We start from the raw sequence: 24,192 nt of genomic DNA, 5'->3' as shown, positions 1-24,192 counted from the left end.
AAAAAGCTTCCTGGTGTTCTAATTACACGACTCTTTTGTTTCATGAGTTGTTCTCGAAGAATTGGAAGAAAATTCAAACTTTAGCGTAAAGAACGAGGTGTTGAGGAGGAGGCAATCCCCTTCATATACGTATTAATTTCTGTTCGTTTTAAGTTTTAATGTTGCTCCTTATTTTCAGTTGAAAAAACTCTTATTTTTATTTAATTTCTGATCGTTTTTAAAGTAACCCCAGAAAATATGACCCTACCTCCACGGACAAATACTCCTCCACGGATATATCCTCCAGACAATTCAATCCCGGTGGAGTTTTACCCAGGATAATTAACCTTAACAGCTCCACCCGTAAAATTGAGACAGAAAAGAGAAAGCAAGACATAAAAAGGATTTTGTATAGGAATTCTTGCAAATTCCCTCAATGTATAATTTCCCCTGAAAAGTTCACCCCCTCCCGCGGAAACTTCCCTCCCCATGGAAAATTTCCCCGTGGAAAACCCCCCAGCAGAAAATTCGCCCCTCCCCCACCCTAAAACGTGTGCATGCTTCCCAATAATAAACAACATCCGTAAACAATGAGCAAATTTTACAACTTAAGGATCATTCCCCTGGGGCTGTGGGGGGGGTCATGTTATGGCCAAAAGCATAGTTATTGGGCCTTTCAACTACAATGAGCAAAATTGTTATCTCAAAATTTTGATTGGACGATTTTGGGGAAACAAGGGACGGGGGAGGGGCCTAGTTGCCCTCCAATATTTTTGTCGCTTATAAAAGGAACTAGAACTTTTAGTTTCCGTTCTAATGAGCCCTCTCATGATATTTTAGGACCACTGTGTCGATATGATCACCCTTGGAAAAACAAACAACAAATAAACATGCATCCGTGATCTATCTTCTGGCAAAAAATACTAAATTCCACACTATTGCAGATAGGAGCTTGAAACCTCTGCAGTAGGGTTCTCTGATACGCTGAATCTAATGCTGTTATTTTCGTTAAGATTCCTTTTATGGATCTTAACACCCTTTCTAGGGGATGTTTCCCCCTTTTTTCAAAAATAAGGCAAATTTTCTCAGGCTTGCAACCTTTAATGAGTACGACTAAATTTAATAAGACTTATATATTTAAAATCAGCATAAAAATCCGATTCTTTTGATATATTTTTGGTACCAAAATTGCGTTTTTTTATAGTTTCGGTTATTATAGACCGGGGTCGCTCCTTACTTACAGTTCGTTACCATGAACTGTTTGAAAAGGCACTTGGGCTTATAATCTGTGATCGAATGAGCTACGATATCCATTCAAACATACCGTATGACGAAATGGCATTATACCACTGTAATTAAAAAGTGGTCCTAAACTAGTAGAAATGACTATGAATGAAGAATTGAAACCTTATAAGAACAGAAATACTTGATGATATAAAATGTCAAGAACCCCAATACTGAGGTTTCAAGTACTGGTATCCAGAAATTTGCGTTTTCTCAAAAAGGATAGTAACAGGTGTCTCTTCGTTTAATTGTTTAATTTGTTTTTTTTTATTTCCTTTTTTACCAAGGGCACATAATACACGGGGCACAAGGACACATATACCCGGGTAGCTACAATAATCGCATAATACCTGAAGCGTATGCCAGAAAGTGAAGACAAATAACTCCGCCTCTTTAAAACCTGATTGGTTTTCTGTGTGAAATTTTAAGCCAGTAGAAAGAACAAAAATTTTAATTCCTTAAATTAATTCACCTAAACTAAGTCACCACTTTGTTTTAACAAGTGACCCCTTTAGGGGAACGATAAAGCTTATTCGGGATTAGATAGTGTTCACTGACTGTTCAGAACGGGCCACCGGATCTTTTTGTGTGTGAATCTGTTCTTTTTTTCGGGGGGAGGTGTATTTGACCCTTAACTTATAAATACTTATATAAAATATTAACTTATATTACTCTTTTAACTGCGTAATAGCACCACAGTAAAGGATTTATGATATGCCATTTTGTGCAGCAAAACAGCAATTTTGATGCAGCTAGGATGAAAATACTATCAAGCAAAATACTTGTGAAAAGACCACTGGATACTTGTAAATTATTCAGAACATACTCAAGAATTTTGATCTGAATGTAAGATCTGAGAAATCTGGTTTCATAGCCACAAAGACAAGTGACTGGTGACAGAATGCATTGGACTTGTATAATTCAGGCTATATATTCACACTGTAAATCTGGACTATATATTTAAAGGGGTAAAGTATAGCGGGTTTGCATGCAGAATGTTTTAGCTACAATGATTTGGAATATTATGAATTAAGAATTGTTTTCTAACTTCACGCAGTCTAAATACTTTACCACCACCACCTTTTTTGCGCAAATATATAGCCCATATACAGCCCAATATACAGCCCAAACATTACAAGTCCAATGCATTCTGTCAAACTAAATAAGTCTTGTGGCTATGAAATATGAGACCTGTTTTCTGCAGATCAAAGTTCTCGAGTGTGTTCTGAATAATTAACAAGTACTGACTATTGATTCCCAGTTTCAAATACTGTACTGATCAGGGGCAAAACATTTCTGAGACCAAACTGGCTAAGCAAACAAAACCAGAAAACGTAGGACATCTAAGAAAAACGAGGCGAATCACAGCCAATAACAAAAAGAAAATATGCAAATAAAAAAACGAGCCAATAAGAAAGAAAATATACAAATAAAAAAACGAGCCAATAAAAAAAGAAAATATGCAAATATTCGTGATTTACTCGTTTTACATTGACCACCTATGTTTTCTTGTTTTGGATTGCAGGGGACTGGCCTAATCATCCATAAAAATAAATATAATCCAAGGGAAACGAACAGTTATTACAGACAGCAGGGTTGCCAACTTGAACACTTTTCATGATAAATGCACTCTTTTTCGCCTCAGAGGGGGTGCGGAAGAGTCAAAATCACTTTGGTTATTACTTTTAATTAACTTGGAACATCAGTAGTTGGCAACTTCGTCAGCAGTGTAATTAACCCAAAAAACAGAATTACCAACTTGCACACTTTTCATTTGGAATGCACTCTTTTGTACCTCAGAGGTGATGCGCAAGCAGTGATGGCCTTGCATATGAAAAATCTTTTATTTGCACTCTTTTTCGGCAAAAATCACTCTTTTTTGGCCATGATTTGCACTCTATTTAGACATCAGCAGTTGCCAGCCTTGACAGACAGTCTATAAAATTATACCAAAGAGAAAATGATATATCACTTTTCTATAATTCCATGATGAAAAGTTTGCTTTACTTTGAACAGTTAACGTCTATGATATGTCTTTTCAGCCAATCACATAATACCTGAAGCGTATGCCAGAAAGTGAAGACAAATAACCCCGCCTATTTAAAACCTGATTGGTTCTGTGTGAAATTTTAAGCCAGTAGAAAGAACAAAAATTGTAATTCCTTAAATTAATTCACCTAAATTCAGTCACCAGTTTGTTTTAATAAGTGACCCCTTTAGGGGAATGATAAAGTTTATTCGGGATTAGATAGTGTTCACTAACTGTTCAGAACGGGCCATCGGATTATTTTGTGCGTGAATCTGTTGCTTTTTTTTCTCGGGAAGAGGTGTATTTGATGCCTCACAAAATGTATTTTTGGCTCTCATTTCTCATCAGAAGTCCAACTCTCTAACCTCCCTTCACTAGGAGCAATATATTTAAACTGAAGATGCAGTATAGGTAATGAATGGTGACAGCTACCTAATGTTGAACTTTGAGCGTGAAATAAAAATAACATCCCTACGCTTACTTGCGCAAACGTGGAAGGGGTCGAGGCATCCCCAGGAAAAATGTCTAAGCCTATACTTGAACAGCCTATACTAAAATAAAAATGATAAGTCAATAAATAATTTTCGGCATTTCCCCTCCTCTCCTCTTATGTACTTGTTTAGAGGTTGAAGGGGGGCTTCATGCGTGCTAAGGTTTCAACTTATTATACATATTGGTTCTCCTCTCAGTAAAACTTTAACGTAAAGAGCATGGGGTGCTACCATTTCGACTAACCGTCACAAGCACTAAACGTCATATTACCTAAAATTTGTTATAAGTTTATATAATAGTAATAAGTATATAATAATTCAGAAACAAATTTCGGCTATATATTTGCACCTCAGGGGGGTAGGGGTAAATCATAGGATTTATTAAATACGTAATAAGTATATAATAATTCAGAAACAAATTTCGGCTATACATTTGCCCCTCAGGGGGATAGGGGTAAATCATAGCATTTATTAAATACGTAACCTAACCTAGGTACCTTTTCCCCCCTAAACCTCAAAAAAACTAGTTTAGAAATTTGTCAATGTTACGATGGTCAGTGGTTCTGACGGATTTTTTTTGTCGATGTTATGACGGATTTTGTCGATGTTCTGACGTTAGTGCTCCTGACGGTTAGATGTTATGACGCCTTCCCAAGAGCACGAGGCCTATAAGACTTGGAAGTGAACAAACATCGCCCTCAGATATAGAACAAAAGCTATTCATTTTCAGTCTTAAAGTCGCCCGTTGCTTTCAGTTCGTATAAATTTATTTCTTTATTTTTCTTATTACGGTTTGGAAAGGTTTACAAAAATCATAGAAAAAAGGGCCAAAATGCAGATTACCGGCATATGGAAAATTACTTTTCTCTGTTCATAGAAAGTGAAAATGTGTTACTCGGAAATAATTCTTTTTTTTGTCTAAATAATAAAAAACACAAATTGATCCTTGTCTTCGAACAATTGTTTAAGAGGTCAACCTGAAACTGAAAAGAAAATTTGCACTCTGAATTCTCAGAATTTTCTAAGCTGATAAGAGGCTTTGCTGTAACAGCAAAAATTTCTGGCAATGTGCAAAAGAGCTATTATTCATAGTTCACGTGTCATATTTTTATTTTAATTATAAACTGTTGCTAATTGAGAAAGTGATAGTTGCGTAGCTAAGGGTGGGGGTGTGAGCACCAATGACAGACGGATGGGCAGAAATTTTATAACCGGGCTAGCTAAAAATAGTTTAATTTTAATTGTAGACTTCATAGACCGTTAATTATATTTTTATTTTAATCATAGATTGTTGCAAATTGATTAGTTGCGTAGCTAAGGGTGGGGATGTGAGCATCAAAGAAAGACGTATGGGCAGAGATTTTTAACCAGGCAGCTATATTTTTTTCAATTTTAATTGTAGACTTTTACAGACCATTGATAGTAATTTTATTTTAATTTTAGACTGTTGCAAATTGATTAGTTGCGTAGCTAAGGGTGGGGATGTGAGTATCAAAGAAAGACGAATGGGCAGAAATTTTTAACCAGGCAGCTATATTTTTCCTAATTTTAATTGTAGAATTTTACAGACTGTTGATAGTAATTTTATTTTAATTGTATACTGTTGCTAATTGAGAAAGTATAGTTGCGTAGCTAAGGGTGGAGGTGTGAGCACCAAGGACAGACGGATGGGCAGAAAATTTATAACCGGGAAGCTAAAAATAGTTTAATTTTAATTGTGGAGTTTATAGACCGTTAATAATATTTTTATTCTAATCATAGACTGTTGTTAATTAATTAGTTGCGTAGCTAAGGGTGGGGATGTGAGCATTAAAGAGAGACGGATGGGCAGAGATTTTTAACCAGGCAGCTATATTTTTTTTTATTTTAATTGTACACTTTTACAGACCGTTGATAGTAATTTTATTTAATTATAGACTGTTGCTAATTGAGGAAGTTTAGTTGCGTAGGTAAAGGAGGGGATGTGATCGCCAAGGAGTAACGGATGGGCAAAGGTTTTTAACCGGGTAGCTACAATTTTTTTAATTTTAATTGTACACTTTTATTGATCGTTAAAATAATATTTTTATTTTAATCATAGATTGTTACAAATAGAGGAAGTTTAGTTGCGTTGTTAAGGATTGAGATGTGAGCAGCAAGAAGAGACGTATGGGCAGGAATTTTTAACCGGGCAGCAACGAGTTTTTCTAAATTTTATTTGTACACTTTTATATACCGCTAATAATATTTTTATTTTAATCACGGATTGTTGCTAATTGAGGAAGTATAGTTAAGAGTGGGGGTGTGAGCGTCAAGGCGAGGCAGAATTTTTTGATCGGGCAGCTGATTTTGAAATTGTAGATTTTTATAGACTGTTAACAGTATTTTGTTTTAATCATAGATGGTTGCTAATTGAAGATGATTAGCTGTGTAGCTAAGATCAGGGGTATAAGTGCCAAGACGAGACAGACGTGCATTAATTTGTAATTGGGCGGCTTGTGCTTTGACTGAGTTAAAGTTACAAAAAGTGCGAAAAATGGCAAAAATTATAAAAATGGAAGACCCACTGTGGGGGTTCTGGCCCCTTTGCGCCTGGGGTCTTTATAAGCACCCTCCCCCTTTCTCCCAAAAATGTTCAGGCCAAATTTAGCAATATTTTCATCGATTAACAAAGTTTTCATTTATTAATATAATTTGAATACAAAATACCATAAACACATTAGATTAATCGGTACTGGTGCATTATGCGGGCGCCACGAACAAGTCAAGTTTGGTTAATGCTAACGAAATAAATAAAATAGAATGAATATATAATAGTTTAGAAACAAATTTGGGCTATATATTTGCACATTAGGGGGGGGGAGTAAAGCATGGCATATGTTATATTAAATACGTAACCTAACCTAACCTAGGCAGACACGTACGCAGGAATTCGTTTCGGGGGGGGGGCCAAATCCTTCAAACCCATTATTCTGTGAGAAAAATTAGAAAATTATGGGAAAACGAAAAAAATCCTGAGATTTCGGGGGGGGGGCGGGCCCGGAGGCCCCCCTCCTGAGTACGTCCCTGAGCCTAGGTACCTCCCCCCCCTAAACCCCAAAAAACAATCTTTCGAATATTGGAGCTCATTGAGAAACCACGGCCTTGCAATCATTTATCTATAGCAGTTTCTTGCAAATAACCTGTTTGATGGGTCTCGTAACTGGTTTGCTTGTACAGTATATAGCGATGCCCGCAAAATGCACCAGTACCGATTAATCTTATTTGGTCTACTTATTTGGTCTTTCGAGGAATTTTGATGAAGTTATAGGAAAAATGAAATTTCGGATTTAATTTTCTTGTACTTCCTGCCAACTGCACCCTCTACTTTATTTTAATGAGAATAAATTTCAAAAATTCCATGATAATTATAAACATTAGATTATTTATTTGAAATTTTGCGTCCCTAAATTTCCTGTGCCTGGGGTAAGTGCCCCCCGTTCCCCCTAAAACTACCTCCGAAGACCCCTCGCCAGCACGCTCAAAAATACTTATGAAAATACCTTCATTTTTATATGATTTTCTTCCTCAGTTGAAGGAAGACTATGTTGTTTCCCTTTATTAGTTTAACACTTCACCCCTTCCCCCCTGATATGAGCTGGAACAGACCAAAATTGAACACACCCTTCATCTGGTAAAATAACTGAAATTTTAGTAAAAATTGTTCTAGACTTCAATTTTTGATGTCTAGAGCAAAACTTAAAATCTAATAGTAGCCTATTCTATTAACACCCATGGGCGTACTCAGTAATTACGTCAAGGATGAATAGGACCAAAAATTTCGTTTTTTTGGCGCCTGCTTTTACGGGATTTTTACAAAGTTTTTCACGAATTTATATGGAAACTGAACAAAAAATTCTTTCAAATGAAAGTAGAAAGAGACACTAAAATCAAAAGAAACTATTTAACAGAAATTCATGGAATTTCTAGGAAGATAAGTGGACATCAAATTTACTTTGGTTGATTTGGATGCTGAACCTTTTTATCGGCGATTCTTCTAAATGTTCAGCACTACAAGGTCCAACACGCTCTAAGAACAAAAAAAAGCAAGCAATAGTACAAATATAACAAGTGTAATTTTAGCCGAAAAAACAAGTGTAATTTTTTAGCCGAAATAAAACAAAAAAACAGACGGAATTATTTTTTTTCCTGTATACTTTCTTCGATTTTTTTTTCTTTCTTTTTTTTGCACTGAGGACGGTTAGTGGATGTATTTGCCAAAATATCTGGTTTTTTTTTTTTTTTATTCACTGGCTGAGAAAACCCCGTTGGATTTTGTCTTTTTCAGAATTTGTTTTTCTTTGTTTCTTGTCGCGCGTTATGTATAGCCAGCGTAATCTCCGAACGTATTTGCGCTATGAGCTCCAGCGAAACTTAAATACATTTCAAGTGCGGTCGCTAAGTAAATCGAAAGACATTTTGTGCGCTGCGCTTATGGAAATAATACACCTATATTACCTTGGAAATGCCTATGGAAATGCCTTTGTGGACTAAGTTGAAACTTTCAGGGAATGTTGGAGTCGGACAAGGGAACTTTAAATTTGTGTTTGTGGAAAAGATGAGGGCGGCGTCCTAACGATTATCCTGTAGATCCGGAAATCAGCCATTCCCCTCAAAAACCCGCTCTTTACGATGAATTTTGAATGGTACTTTGCTGAAATATTTTTAGAGTGAAGAACCATAAGTGTTTTTTTCACCGAGTTTTTTTTTCTTCAAAACATTCAAACTGAAAATCTTACTGTAAACTACAAAGCAAGTGCAAATAAATATTCCCTTGCGTTTTCAACGTAATGTGAGAAATTTATTTTATTATATTACAAACAGCGTCAAAATGAAGTTATTATATTACAGCGTCAAAATGAAGGGACTGAGGCAGGGACGTACGCGGAAATTTGTTTCGGGGGGGGGGGTTAAATCCGGCAAATCACTTATTTTGTGAGAAGTATCAGAAAATTATGGGAAAATAAAAAAAAATCTTGATATTTCTGAGAGAGGGCGGTCCCGGAGGTCTTCCCTCTGCGTACGTGCCAGGACTGAGGGGATAGTGTCCCCCTCATATGATGGATAATTTATGTTAGTCATGAACATTCAGGTCAATTCCTACTAGTTTGTGTGTCAACCCACTTCTTTTTAGCCGCTGAAGTCCCTTGCCAAATGAACTTTAATGCAGAATAAATATTTTATTTTGGGGCTTGGGTCTCCCTAAATTTTCTCCCTCAATAGGACCGAAAAACATTTTCTTCCCGCTGGCTTAAAATTTTCAAGGATTGCTGCTTGGGCAAAGAGCACAACACAGTTTGTTTGGAGGAGGGTTGTTAGGGAGCTTGGAAATGGACCAAAACCCATTAGTCCCTGATTAGCTTTGAAGTTACAGCCATATTTCTGTAGGTCAACAGGAACCTGCTGCACAAGATAACATTGTAAAAATAGGAATTCCCCCCAAAAAAGGCTGAAAAGGCCAAAAAATATTTTTATCGAACAACTTGAAAGCTGGTACCATAAAATCCTGGCCCTTAATAAGGGGACCCTTATTAATAAAAATATATGTATATATATCGAGGGTTTCGGCACACCTATAAATTGTCCATTTTTTTTCAGTTGGTTTGAAACATGAATCTAAATTTCCTTAGACAAAGAGAACCAAAATAAAAAATAAACAAAATAAAGCAAAAATGCAAGTTTGCCTTAAAGTTAGTACCACAAAAATGCTGAAACTCGTTTTTCTGAAGAGACTGAAACTTAAAACCACACATCCATGGGCCAAGCGGACCCCACTGTATCAGAAAAAATTTAGTTTGGAAGCACGGTCCTCCCTCCGAAAATAGAGCAAATACAGATTAAACGCAAATACAGTTACAACACAAGACAAATACAAACACAATACAAACAAAAGCACAAATAGAAAATACAGATTAAATAAAATCTAATTAAATATAAATAGATTAAATATATGTATATATATCAATTAAATAGATTAAATATAACTTTTTTCCGATCGGCTTTGGAGTAACATGTGGACAAGTATAAGAGCACAGCAGCGTTTCGTGGCGTCAGAAAATAGGTACAATATTTTTCTTTGACACTCCCACAGCCTACAACCCGATATAGTACATAGCGTAAACGGTAAGTATGTCTCCTTGAAAAATGCTTTAGATTATCTTTCCTAAATGAAAATTATACAATTTCCCACTGGTACTAAAACAGCGTAAGTTTAAATTGCGGCAAGTTGAACTGATTAGCAATCTAATACCCCTGGTTGACCCCTTAGTTGAGTTCTCATAGTTGAGTTCAAGTCTCAACTAATCCAAAAAAGCAGTTAAGCCCTTGAGAGTGGATTTCAATTGCAATTTCAATTGACGCTCGGGTCTTTGGAGGATGGAACCTAGAGCTTAGTTCCGACAGAACACGAATATTGCCTCGTCAGGCGAAAATTGCTTCGCCGAGCTTCTACTTGAAGTTGTAAAAATCGTGTAACGAGGCGATATCTTTAAGGAAAAAAAAGAGTGGAAGTGTTAAAATCAAACAGTTCGTGGTAACGAACTGTATGTAAGGAGCGACCTGGCTCAATGGTAACCGAAAATCTAGAAAACGGAATTTTGATACCAATATATACATCAAAAGAATCAGATTTTAATCCTGATTTCAAATATATAAGGTTCATCAAGTTTAGTCCTACCTATCAAAAGTGGCTGATTTTCGAAAACAGGGGGAAAGACCCCCTAAAAGCTATAGAACTTTAATGAAAATCACACCATCATATTCAGCGTATCAGAGGATCCTACTGCAGAGGTTTCAAGCTCCTATCTACAAAAATGTGGAATTTTGCATTTTTGGCCATAAGAAAGATCACGGATGCGTGTTTTTTTTTTTTTTTTTTTTTTTTTTTTTGTTTTTTTTTAAGGGGTGATAGTATTTACCCAGTGGTCCTAGAATATCGTGGGAGGGCTCATTGGAACGGAAATTAAAAGCTCTATTGCCCTTTTTAAGTGACCAAAAAAATGGAGGGCAACTAGGCCCGCTTCCACGCTCATTTTTTCCCAAAGTCACCCGATCAAAATTTTGAGATAGCCATTTGTTCAGCATGGTCGAAAATATGATAACTATGTCTTTTAGGATGACTTAATCCCCCGAAGTCCCCGAAGGGGAGGGCTGAAAGTTATGAACTTTACCCAATGTTAACATATAGTATCGGTTATTGGGAAGTATACAGACATCTTCAGAGGTGATTTTTTCTGGTAGTGGGGGTCGGGGGTTATATTGGAGGATCTTTCTATGAAGGAAGTTTTCATGGGGGAAGGGACATTGCTGTGAAGGGGGCGCCGGATTTCCCAGCATTATTTTAAAAAAGATCAGAAATTACATATAAAAAAAAACAAGTTTTTCAACTGAAAGTAAGGAGCAACATCAAAACTTAAAACAACAGAAAACTTTACGTATATGATTGGGTTCACCCCCTAGTCAATACCTCGCTCTTTAAGCCGAAGACTATTTAGTACTTTCATATGAGCTATATATAGTAATTCACGGACTTTGTGATTAAGGGGCAATTTCTAAATAATTGGAACAAAATTCTAACTTAAGCTTGAAGAGCAAGGTATTGACCGGGGAGCGAATCCTCTGATATACGCATTAAAAATATATGAAAATAGAAGTTCGTTGTGTAAGTTAATTCGTAAGTTACGTATATTTAATACTAATAAAAAGGTTCGTAAATAAAATTAAACAAGTTTCGAGAAAGCCATTTAACCAAATAAAAGTAAAATTAATATTCAAACTTTGTTTTAATTATTAATGTACGGAGAGCCAAAATCAAAACCTGTATTAATTCAAAAACGTTCAAAAATTAAATAAAAAAAACAGTTAAAGTTTTTTTTAACTGAAAGTAAGGAACGACGTTAAAACTTTAAACAAACGGAAATTATTCTGTATATGAAAGGGGCTGTCCCCTCCTTAACACCTCGCTCTTTACGCTAAAGTTTGACTTTCTCAAAACTCTATTTTTTAAAAACAATTTCGTTTTAATTATTCATGTACGATGAGCCAAAATCAAAGCTGCATTGATTCAATAACGTTCAGAAATTAAATGAAAAAAACAAGTTTTTTTTAACTGAGAGAAAGGGAAAACTTAAAACGAACAGAAATTATTCCGTATATGAAAGAGACTGTCCCCTCCTCAACGCCTCGCTCTTTACGCTAAGTTTGTCTCTGTCTCACAACTTTATTTTTGAAAACAATAAAAAACTTTAGCGTAAAGAGCTAGGCGTTGAGGAGGGGACAGCTCCTTCATATACGGAATAATTTCTGTTCGTTTTAAGTTTTAACGTCGGTCCTTACTTTCAGTTAAAAAAAACTTGTTTTTTTTTAATTAATAACAAGCATTAGATCTTATATTGCGCTGTATATGCGCTGTAAAGAATACAAGGACCTGGGAACCAAAGAAAATGCATGGAAAGAGGTGGTAATCGGATAAAATCAGAAAAAAATTGTCAGAATCAAATAAACATGTTTGGTATTTGTTTAATCTTTGAAATGAATAGCCTAGTTTTTCATAAATAAAGGGAAAAAAAATCACAAGCCATTGCGGAAAATCTCCAATTCCCTCTGTTTATATTAGTATATGTTGTAGGCTTACGTCTGGCCAATAGAATGTTTTTAATATAATACTAGAAATTCTTGGGCCAATAGGAAAGATGGTTTAATTGACCCCAATGCTGCCATCGGTAGAAGCATAGCAGCTTACAATAGGGGAATAAATGGACACCCATGGTGGTCCCTATCAAAACGATAGGTCTTTCACGTTTACTGTTTTTGTGTTTGTTATATGTACTGTATGATTGTTTGGTTTATTATTATGCTTGCGTGCTTGTTCCATAAGTTTTGGTTTATTATTATGTTATAGTGCGATTATTCTATGAGTTTTAATGTTGTTTCATTTGTCGTTATCCGTCTTTTTTTGCTTTTGTTTTTTCTTTTCTTCTTCTTTTTTATGCTCCGTTTGTTATTTTATTTTCAGCGGGTTATAAATAAATTCAATTCAATACACATCTTTCAATTAAAGCTTAAAAAATCACCTTCAGTGTGAATTGTCAAGCGATTTTTGTTTCGCCCCGCGAACTATTTTTTTCACAAGCAATTTTTTGTCAGAGCTTAGCTTAACTTTTACGACCGCTTCTCATCGTCTTAAGTTTACCATTGTGGCAGATCCAGGAGAGGGGCGAGGGGGGGGGCTCCCTCCCTAACGTAGTCTAAGATAGTGTAATTTACTTAATTAACGCAAGATTGCGTTAATTAAACTTGCTCCTAACGCAAGTTTATCGGATCAACCTATTTTGCCCCCCCCCCTAAAAACATCCTGGATCCACCCCTGGTTTACCATGATTGTTACCCCTATAATTTCTGTTTGTTTTAGGTTTAATATTTTCATCCATTGCAGTATCTGTTATTTTTCTGTTTTTTGTTTGATTATTCATTTTAATTTCTGTCCAATTGGGTCTCATTTATTCAAAGTAATTCCGGTTCTTTAAGGCTAAATTATTATATATTTTACATCTGCTCAAGTGGCTTTAAAAATGGCTCTTCACTTTTTTTGAAAACTTTTTTAGGATGATTTTTTTTTAACAGTCAGGCTATACCTAAAAACTCTAGTAAAACCACGAACATAGGAAAAGAATAGAAAGCAATGAGAATCGGAAAACTGAAAGCATAGATAGAAAATAGTAGAAACAAAATAAAAACAGAAAGAAAAAGAACAGGAAATGGAAATGAATAAAATAGTAAAAATGGAAAATAGAAAAAATACCAAAAACAGAGATAGAAAGGCCAGGTTTTGCTATTTATTATATCCTACAAACTAACGAGACTCCAGATTAAAGGTAGAACCCAAGGAAGTATCCAGGGGGGGTTACCCGGTTTGAACCCCCCCCCCCCCCGAAATTTTTGACCGAGTCGAAAATAAGTCGAAAATTAGTAAAACCTAGGTAAAAATCAGTATAATTAGTCGAAAACTGAGTCAAAAATTAGTAACCCCCCCCCTGAAAAAGTAAAAAATGAGTACCCCCCCAAAAAAAAAAAATCCTGGATCCGCCCTTGGTAGAACCTTCCACGAGATTTGGCAAAATCTGGCCTCTATTTTTTTAATCTCTACGGTCGAAACAACCTTACAAACACTAAAAAAAGTAACAAATTGCAGCTAATAAAGGCAAGGTAACCATCAAGTGCCCATATAAGAAACCATAACATAGAGCTGTCCAAGATATAATCAAAACAAGTCTTTCTTATATCCCCTTATACATGTACAAGTCACAATTAGCTAAGTTGTTAAAAAGATCTGGAGAGCCTTTTTTCAAAGCAATTATTTTTCAGTAGGCTGTTAATGTCAAACTGCTAATTTTCCTATTGGTTAATGTCGCCACTCCTCCGTTCACCTGTACCTAAATGTATAATTATACTAGGCCAAACATTGGTTATATCTCTCACACCTGGGTAGTATACCCAATCGCCTAGAAACAAGGGAGACTCCATAAAAATTAAGTCTTAAAGTAATACAGTAGCTTGAGTTGGCAACAGCATACCTTATTAATTAGAAACATGACCTATATAACCCTAAGATCATAAAGATGTCAGCCTCTTACAACGACTTTAGTTTATAAGCTTGGGCATCCACTACACTTTTCAACCAAAAAACCCGTTTTGTACTGTTTTTCTATATATAGTAGCAGGAGAATCTTTTAAAAGGCTACGGGGGTTTTATAAGCACCCTTGTGGAGGGATGAAGCTCAATGTAAACATTATAAATCATGTGAACATCCAGCCTCTTTAACTAAATTTGTTCTTTTGAAGTGACGTTGTGGCTTGATACCAAAAAGGCAGGGCAGGGAGGTCAAATAGAACCGCACAAAAAAAAAACTAGAAGTCTTCCATACTGTAAACCATCCATCCATCACCATTCGTAAACCAACCTTCCCGTAAGCCTTTATATATCCTGAAGAATAAACTTTGTTCCGTCCTATCTTCACATTGAACTTCTCAACGCTTAAAAGCCCTAGGTAAGATCCTGCGTTTACGTAACCATAGGCTTTCACACTGCGTACGTAATTTTGTATGCTAAAGGGTTAAGTAACTTTACGTTAGGTACGTTAGGTATAACCTTAAACAAAGGTATTATCGATTGACACTCGCTTTGGATTGTAGGGTTATGAAAAGAAAAATAAATTTTACAATCTAAATTGTTCAAAATCCCCACAATCGGATAGTGTAAAGAAACTGACTTTTGGTATAATATTTGAATAGTTGAAGAGGTGAAAATTTATTACATATTTTTATTTAAAAATTTAGGAAATATTGTTTGGTTATTATTCATTTCTATAATTCTAGATACCCCCACTGAAACGCCATACCTTAGGTATTTTTGGGATCTCTAAAGAAGAATTGGTACGTTTACATTATATCCAACACACGAAAGATGTCAAATTTGGTTAATGCTAATGAAATAAAATAGGATTAATATACAATAGTTTAGAAACAAATTTGGGCTATATATTTGCGCATTAGGGGCGGGGGTAAAGAATAGCATATATTCAATATGTAACCTAACCTAGGTACCTTCCCCCTAAGCCCCAAAAAACAATCGTTTAAATATGTGTAAACTCAATGAGAAACCACGCTTTACGATCAATTTATCTCTTGCAAATACCCACTTGACGGGTTTCCGTTAGTATTTCCTTTTACAGTCTACAGCGCTGTATCGGATATAATGCAGAAGTACCGAAAAATTAATATCACATACTAAAGATGAAATTAGAAAAAAAGACTAGGATTCCTTAGAAAAAAATCAGTCATCTAGAGCAACACAAAATTCTTAAATAAATATAATTATAAATTATAATAAGCTATCGAATTCTTGTGCAACCTGCAATCCAATAATCCTTATCAGAAATAGGATTGTGAAAGTGCTATTCTCGGATTGTGAACATAAAATTCTAAATCCATGATCAATTGTGGATAGAAATTGAACCTGAATATAATATCAGATTCTAACTGGCAACCGAGAATGCCTGAAGTCCCTTTAGACTTAACATAAAATTCCATAAAACTATGATCATTGTCTAAAATCTTCACTATCATCATAAGCAAAATATTCAAAAATTATAAATGTGGAATGATGGAGGTTAAAATTCTGATCAGGTGTGAAAGACTTTCTAGAAAAAGTTTATTAATTTTTTTTTAATTTATTAACTGCTTGTCTAGTAATCCCATTTTGTTGTTATTATTTTTACTAGCCTTAGTCTGCTTCAAACACTGGCAAGTTCCTGGTTGGCTGGGGAGGACCCTGTCTCCCCAAGATTTTTTCCAGCGCCCTCATTCATCTTTTTTTCTTTTTTTAGAATAAATTTGTCAATTTGAATTATTGGCACCTTTGTCACATTGGGCCCCAGAGATTTTTCTCGTTGGTGCCCTTGTCACGTTTAGCCTCCCCAAGATTTTGCTCTAGATCCATACATGAGCACAGATAGGGGAAAACGAATTTTCAGAAATTTTTGATCATCTAGACCATTTTTTTTTTTTTTTTTTTTTTTTTTTTTTTTTTTACAGCAGAATATGTTAGTACCGTATGCCAATTTCAAGAAAAAGTTTCTTATTGCTTTCGAGTAAAGAAACTGCACATTAATTTAAATTTCAGGACTAGCTTACTGTTATTAAAACAACTTGGGAAACCAAGTAAAAACTTGCAATTTGTTAAGACATATGCAAATTGATGAGACTTGCCAATTTTAAGGTTTGGGAAATAAAGGAGGTATAAGAAAAACATGTAAAATTAAGCAGAAAACCCAAAATATGGCAACATTACTACAAAATTTGGCCGTTTATTCATCCAAATATTTTTGTAATTTTTTTTTCACTATAAATTTGGAAAATAAGGGAGGTATAAAAAAAAACATGTGAAATGACTACGTGGTTTGAGCATAAAACCAAAAATACGGCAACTTTACGGCAAAATATGGCTGTTTATCTATTCAAAAGCTTTTTTAATTATTTTTTCAATCTATAAATTTGGAAAATAAGGGAGGTATAAAAAAACATGTGAAATGACTATTGGATTGAGCATAAAACCCAAAATATGCAAATGTTACGGCAAAATTTGGCCGTTTATTGGTCCAAACGCTTTTCTAATTTTTTTTTTCAATGTATAAATTTGGATAATAAGGGAGGTATGAAAAAACATGTGAAATGACTATTGGGTTGAGTATAAAACCAAAAATATGACAACGTTACGGCAAAATTTGGCCGTTTATTGATCCAAATGCTTTTCTAATTTTTTTTTTCAATTTATAAATTTGGAAAATAAGGGAGGTATAAAAAACAAGTGAAATGACTATTGGATTGAGCATAAAACCCAAAATAACGCAATGTTACGGCAAAATGTGGCCGTTTATTGATCCAAATGGTTTTCTAATTGTTATTTTTTCCAATCTGTAAATTTAGCATCGACTTAGAATATCAAGCTGAAGCACAATAGGGCAACAAAGACTTAGATAAGAGAGCAAATATTGACCAGAGCAAATAGACAATAGCAAAATACTTTATATAGACATGAGCAAAAGACTTATCAGTTGTAAAACTGCAAAAACATATTTCCCAAAGACTACCGAAATCTCTAAGAGATCCAAGTAGTTTAAGAAGATTTACTAAATAATCCCTTATTAATCAAGATTCAAAAGAGGTTGAATTTATGAAACGAACGGGGTTGAACCCCATCATCTGGTTTTCAACCCTCCGGCTACAGTACTTAAAGGACCCCTGTGTAACGACTAGTACTACTAATTAAACAACACCTAATTAAAGGTGTTACGTCGAAAAAACGACTAGTTCAAAAAGTTGCATCATGTGTATGATTAATAACTTGAGGAAGGGTTGGGGGAGGCAGATCCGAACTTTAATAAACGGAAAAATTTTAAATGTCAAAGAAACCCTTTATTATTCGATTCCAAAAAAATCCTCATTATAAGCAAAACGTATGCAACAAAGAAAAGAGAGGACATAATAAATTAAAAATAAAATAAAATAGGTGAGAAAAAACGGGGTTTTTGTCAGCCAGTAGCAAAATATAAAGACGAAAACAAGCAAATATTTTGACAAGGACCTCCTCCAAGTCGTCTTCATTGCTCACAAAAAACAAAACAAAAAACAATCTAACCTTTTGAAGTGAACTCTGTAAGAAGAGAAAAGATACATCTTTATATTTTGCTACTGGTTGACAAAATCCTCATTTTGTCTCACCTATTTGATTTTCTTTTTTCTTTTACTATATCCTCTCTTTTCTTTGTTTCATACGTCATGTATAGCCAGTGTGGTCTTAGAATGTATATAAGCGAAACAAAAGATTGCTAGGTTTTGTTCTCAGGCAGACAGCTGATTATCGAAGACTTGACCCTACCTGATCCCAGAACAATTACAAGTTAGGTCAGATACAACATTTCTACATTTACTGGGCTGGGAGGAGCAAGGTAGGGTCCAGGCCCCAGGGCCCTACAATATTGTGGACTGAAAGTCTTCAAAGGTCGATCACTTGAACCTCACACACAAACATTTAATGCCACCTTTATGAGTTGATATGACCATGATCTGAACTGCGATTAATTTTTTAGTAAAAAGAAGTCCATGGTTTTCTATGCTTGAGTATTTTATCAAATATATTTGAGTACTGATTTAGTTCAACTCGTTAGTCCTTTCGTGTACTAATTCTAATTTTCAAGGCTTTAATAAAGACCACATTAATTCAAGGGTGACTTTCCGGGCAGAGTGGCTTCAAAGGCACTGAGTGCCTTTCAGTGGCTTTACATTCTACTGCCAGGTTCTACTAGCAATTTTGTGTTTACCAGACGTTAAATGAGAGTATTTGTCATATTCTTCTTTCAAATCATTTTAAAAATATCTTCTTATTTCCCAGGTGGGATACTATAAGCCCTCCCCCTCCTCACCCTTTTTGGTGACGGATATTCTCTATGGCAGTCCTTTACGGTAAAAACTTTGCTATATCTAAACGATTCATCAGGGCATTTTTAGCAATTCCAATTTCAGTATGATGATGGTAATGCCTAAGCAGAATTCATCGATTTTTAGAATTCTTTTGATGAAGTCACAGTAATTCAAATTATGTCAATTTTAAAAATTTTAAAGATTGTGGAGCTACTATAGAAAAGACAAACTACCCAAACTTTGAAATTCCTCGCTCCTTAATTACACGAGTTTGGTTATGATTATGGAGTAGGGAGTAGGGAGTATGGTTAACGTATGAATCTTTGTACATAGAATCACTCGCTCTTTGAGGATGGTAGCAACCTTCCTCCCTTCAACTCATTCATTTGAAATATGGGCAGAAATATTGTTTTTAGCACTTTTTTCAAGACTTACACTTCAATTTAATTGAATTTGATACTTGCTTCGTTGATTATTTTCCTCTTTGTAGCGACTGCCATCTATATCTAGTATCAAAGTTTGAGGTCCGAAAGTTGAAAGCTTCAGCCATGAAATCTTTTAAATACAGACGTGCCTTCAAATATCCCAGTCTTGATCTTTCTTATTATTTTATAAATTTCGTTTAATATTATTTTAAACACAGGCTACACTAGTAATTTAAACCCACACCAAGAGGTCTTTGGAAGGATTACACGCCAGGAATGCTAATTCTTAGAAATATAGGGAAACAAGGGACTTTCCTATCAAATTTTATTTTTATGAAAGTACAAAAAAGGTATTTTTACAGATCTAGGGGTGGGGAATCTAGGAGACAACTTATTTGCTATTTGGAGTAGATAAGGTTAAATTTACATTTTCCCCAATTTTGGGAGTTTCCACGAAAGAGATTCGGTTCTCTGAAATCTCCCCGAAAATTAACATTCATAAATACTTGAATGTTGACATGAAAATATTGTTCACTAATTTTCATTGCTGCTAATTTTCGAGGAGAGCCTAATTTTTTATTTTTTTTTGGGGGGGGGGGGGAATTTGGGCAAATCCTGGAAAATTTGAAATAGTAAAAAACCTGATCCAGGAATTTCCTAAATAAAAAAAAATTCAAAGTTTCCCCGAATTTTCCCCAAAGAGGAGTTCAGTGTCCACACATAACGTTCGTAAATACTCTGATGTGAACACAAAACGGTATTCGTTAATGTTTGTTAAGGTTAATTTGCAAGATAAATCCGAATTCCTTTTGGGGAGATTTGGGGTAAATCCTGAACAGTTTGAAAATAGCGGAAATACGGACGCGGAGACTTCCTAAATTAAAAGCCTTTTGGGCTTTTCTTGAATTCCTCAAAAAGAAAAATTGGTTCTCCCCGAAAACAATGTTCGTAAATACTTGAATGTTAGCATGAAATACCGTTCTTTAATTTTCGTCAACGTTAATTTTGAGAATAACCCAAGTTTCTTTTGGGAAAATTCGGGAAAACCCTGGAAAATTTGGAAACAGTGGCAAAACTGTTCCAAAAGCTTCTTAAGTTAAAGCGTTTTTTTTTGTTTTTTTTAAAATCCTTCTGAATGAGAAGTTATTTCCTCATAAATTTATTTCCTGACAAATAACGTTCGTAAATAAATACATATTAGCAAGAAATGTGATTCGCTAATTTTGAGGAGAATCCAAATTTCTTTTGAAAAATTTGGCTAAATTTGATTGGGTTAAATTTGCCATTTATCTATTATTAATAATTCGAAAATATGTTTGTGATCCCCTATTAAACCCCACATCTACTGGCGTTTCAAACAGGGTTGCCACCTTGTGAGAAAAAAATCACTAGATTTAAGTGATTTTCTTCAATCCCCTAGTGATTTATGTGCTGACTAGAAATAGTGAAAAATCACTACGGATAGCAACCCTGGTTCTAACGACTCCACTGTACTACTATATACAAAGAATACTACTGTTTTAATAAAACTACCAATAGCTCATTGCAGCGCCAAGCCACCTGAGCTGCGCACGCTTATGCTCCGCCCCAATCTGTTTAGAGCTTCTCTCTTTTTTCCTTTCCATTAAGTCCCGATTCATTTTAAATCCTTTCTTGTTCGGAGACGACCTTAACAAGTGGCTCATGTGGCTTTTCATGTGGCTCCAGGCGACTGACCAAGAAGTGCAAATGATAACAGTCTCTCATCCCTCATTCGTAAAACATGGCGGTACTTGTCAATTAGCTGGAACCCACGCAAGAAGCCAAGTTTGGTTAATGCTAATGAAATAAAACGAAAGGAAAATATTATAGTTTAGAAATAATCTGGGCAATATTTTTGCACATTAGGGGGGTGGGGTTAAAGCGTAGCATATATTAAATAATTAACCTAACCTAGGAACCTTTTTTTCCCCTAAATCCCAAAAAACGAAAGTTTAAATATTGTAAACGCAATGACAAACCATGGTTTGCAAATCAATTCTCTATTGAAAGAAACTCGTTTGACAAGTTTCTTAAGTGTCTTCCGTATTCAATATATCGCGTGGGTTCCAGCTAATGGACAAGTACCAACATGGCCTAGCCATCATCATTCTTCCTTACTTTTTCCCTTATTTGATTATATTATTCCTTAAATTATTCCATATATTGTTCCATTGTATTCTATTATATTATTCCATAATTCCTTATATTAATGTTGTTATTTTGCCTTATAAGTACCATTCAAATTGCATATTTCGGCCTATTTTCAATTTGTCTCGTATGCCTACAGTCACCAACTACACAAGCCCATGGTTTTAGAGCTAATTGTACATTTGAAGTTTATCCGCATGGTTTATGGACTCATCAAGAAATGCTTGCAGGCTTCTCTAGAGATTTCTTCAATCCCCAAGATTGGGATGGGGGAGGAGTGTACGTAGCTGTGTTGGCCCCAGACGGCTTGGTGCTGCAGTGAGTTTTTATTAGTTGCAGTAGTAGTAGTGTTGAGGCATCGGAAATAAATGAAGTAAAACTCGTGACGAGTGTCTTGAGTCTTGAGGATCCTGTCTAGGAAAGTAGTTGGGTTGGGTGAATGAAACTATCAGGAACTGATCCACAGCATAATTTAATCTCTACAAAACTGTTTTCACGCACCTATTTCTACTCCTTCCTTATTCCTAAAGCTTAGAAGTTTGCTTAGAAGACTATAGAAATTATTAACAAAAGGTAAGTCGTGAGACCAAAGGGAGCTCATCACCATCGACATCAAGCACAGCAAATGCTCGGGCCAGAGCCGTACCCAAGAACTTAATTTGAAAGAAAGGGACCGAATTTGGGAAGTACCCAAGAACTGAATTTGAGAAAAAAAGTAAGAAGGTACTTGTCTATTACAGCGGCCACACTTTGTTCGTAACATGTAATAAAACCGATTTTCTGTGTGTACTCGGATATAATCAACTTACCCTGCGCGAGATAAACCACCATACAGATATTTTTTAGTTAAATTTTTAATATATAGAGTTGGTTAGGCTAGGCTAGTTATTTAATTTTATGCGTTCTGGGCAGTCTGCTTTTCATAATTCTATGCCGTAGTTACCTTTTTTTTTTTTTTTTTTTTTTTTTTTTTACTAAAGTATTCTATTTTCTTCATATTTTGGTAGATTCTTAGGATTAAACTAACTTCACTTCTTGGGCGGGGATGCTATAATAGACAAGTACCAGTAAGAAAAACAGCAAATTATTTAGAAATGCAATTAATGATAGGAAAAATCACGAAAGTATCACAGACCTTAAGGGCATTCCTAGTCCCAATGCTTGTAGCTTGTATTTAATTTCCACACTTCTGCTTCTGGTTTAGGCAACAAAGCTAGAAAAGCAAGTGTGTTATATCCAGGTATACATAAAGAATCGGGACCCCCAGGCTGCTCCCTGAAATATACATTTTTTAAAATATTTTTCACAGTCTAGCCAAAACATTAAAATGGCCTTTTCCTCTTTTTTTAGCAAATTTCTCTGTGCCACACACGAAGGTAGTTACCTACGTGCCCCTTCAAGGTAGGACCCCTCCAAGAATAAACTTTAGGCAAACTATTCTTTTTGATGGCTACATGCATTTGCCTAAACCGAAACCAAAACCAAAAACTCGAAATCTTTTGTCTGGCTATTTTTTCGTTATCAAACCTCCTGTTTTATTTTCTTAAATAAAAATAAAAAAATTTATTTCATAGCTCAACAGATGCATCAAAACGGCCTTTTATTCTTTTTTTTAGCAAAATTTTCTGTACCTCACCTAGAATTTAAACGTACGCGTCTGTTTGCGTGCCTGGATTACTTTTTTATAGGCCAAAAACTATCATAATGAAAAATCTTTGGCTGACTACACTTTCTATGTCAGAATTCATCTTTGATTTTTCAAATTGGAAAAAAGGAAAAAAACTCACTTGCAGGTTGAGCAATTACTATTATTTTTTCTGTTCTTGCATGGAAATCATCAATTTCATCATCATAAAATACTCCCGGGTGGGCTGGTGCATCACCCTGCATACCATACATATCCATTAGCTTATGAATCGGCGGTATACGCGGGGGTTTTCTTCCTGTCATATTAGGGGTAGTTGTTAGCCCCAACTTCGATAAAATCTGATCCTTAATCACTTCTAAATTTCTCCTTCTAAGTTCTTCTCTACCCACACATGCTGAACAATTAGACGGTACATAAGTCCCAGGTACAGGTAGATAATCATTGTCATAATCACTGTCACTAGATTCATAAGGATCACGAACAATTGAACTAGGCATGACTTCAGAAAATTGTAGCATTAGTACCACAACTACGAACCTACATGCCATTGTAGGTACACCGTATGAGGTACATTAATGCATAGTCTTCTAAATCTAATTAACGTTTATCACAGTTCAAAATATCACAATTAATGCTCAACTCTCAGCAACGAGTAGACAACTTGACGCGCGCGGGACGCGCTCTTGTTTCCGAGACGTTCGGACGAAGATCTGGTTTACAACCTTGGAATGGGTAGAAATTATATCTCTCCAATAGGCTTTGACCACATGATTCGTTGTTTAGGAGGGCTTTATAAATCCGCCCCTTTTTACTTAGTTTGAACATCTCTCCCAAAAAGGTTAAATTTAATATCTTGCATTTCTTTATTTCTTCAAACATTTTAGTCAAAATGTAGACAATTACTGTTGTAATTAAAAAAGTAATTATAGGAAATATCTTGACAATATCAGGTTTAGATGACAGATGTTCTTTTCCGTTGGAAAAAACCAATGCAAGGAAACCCAAAACTGTTAATTGTTTCATTTGTTTTGATGTTTGTATTTTATCCATGTTGGTTTAGGTGGGCCGCCTACATGGAAACTGTTCCGGGTACGGAAGGGGCCTAGAACTAATTATTTTTGTCAGGTATGTCTAATTAGACATTACTAGATTTGTGTTTTATGCGCAGTATCG

General features: G+C 35.2%; 1 protein-coding gene across 2 annotated transcripts in view; it reads right to left on the bottom strand.

The window, feature by feature from the left end:
- The window catches only part of myo (growth/differentiation factor myoglianin), a 112,111-nt gene extending 88,405 nt beyond the window's left edge, over nucleotides 1-23,706 (bottom strand). For both annotated transcript variants that reach the window (XM_089106475.1, XM_089106476.1), the window contains exon 1: nucleotides 23,159-23,706. In XM_089106475.1, coding sequence (XP_088962601.1) covers nucleotides 23,159-23,567 — 409 coding nt within the window. In that variant the 5' untranslated portion in view covers nucleotides 23,568-23,706. The remainder of the gene's footprint in view (nucleotides 1-23,158) is intronic.
- Nucleotides 23,707-24,192: the final 486 nt, after the last annotated feature.

Source organism: Artemia sp. Qi Xiang Cuo, chromosome 20 (genome assembly GCF_049724085.1).
Source record: "Artemia sp. Qi Xiang Cuo chromosome 20, ASM4972408v1, whole genome shotgun sequence".
In the NCBI taxonomy this organism is placed as follows: Eukaryota; Metazoa; Arthropoda; class Branchiopoda; order Anostraca; family Artemiidae; genus Artemia; species Artemia sp. Qi Xiang Cuo.
This window is presented reverse-complemented; position numbering and strand designations above follow the sequence as displayed.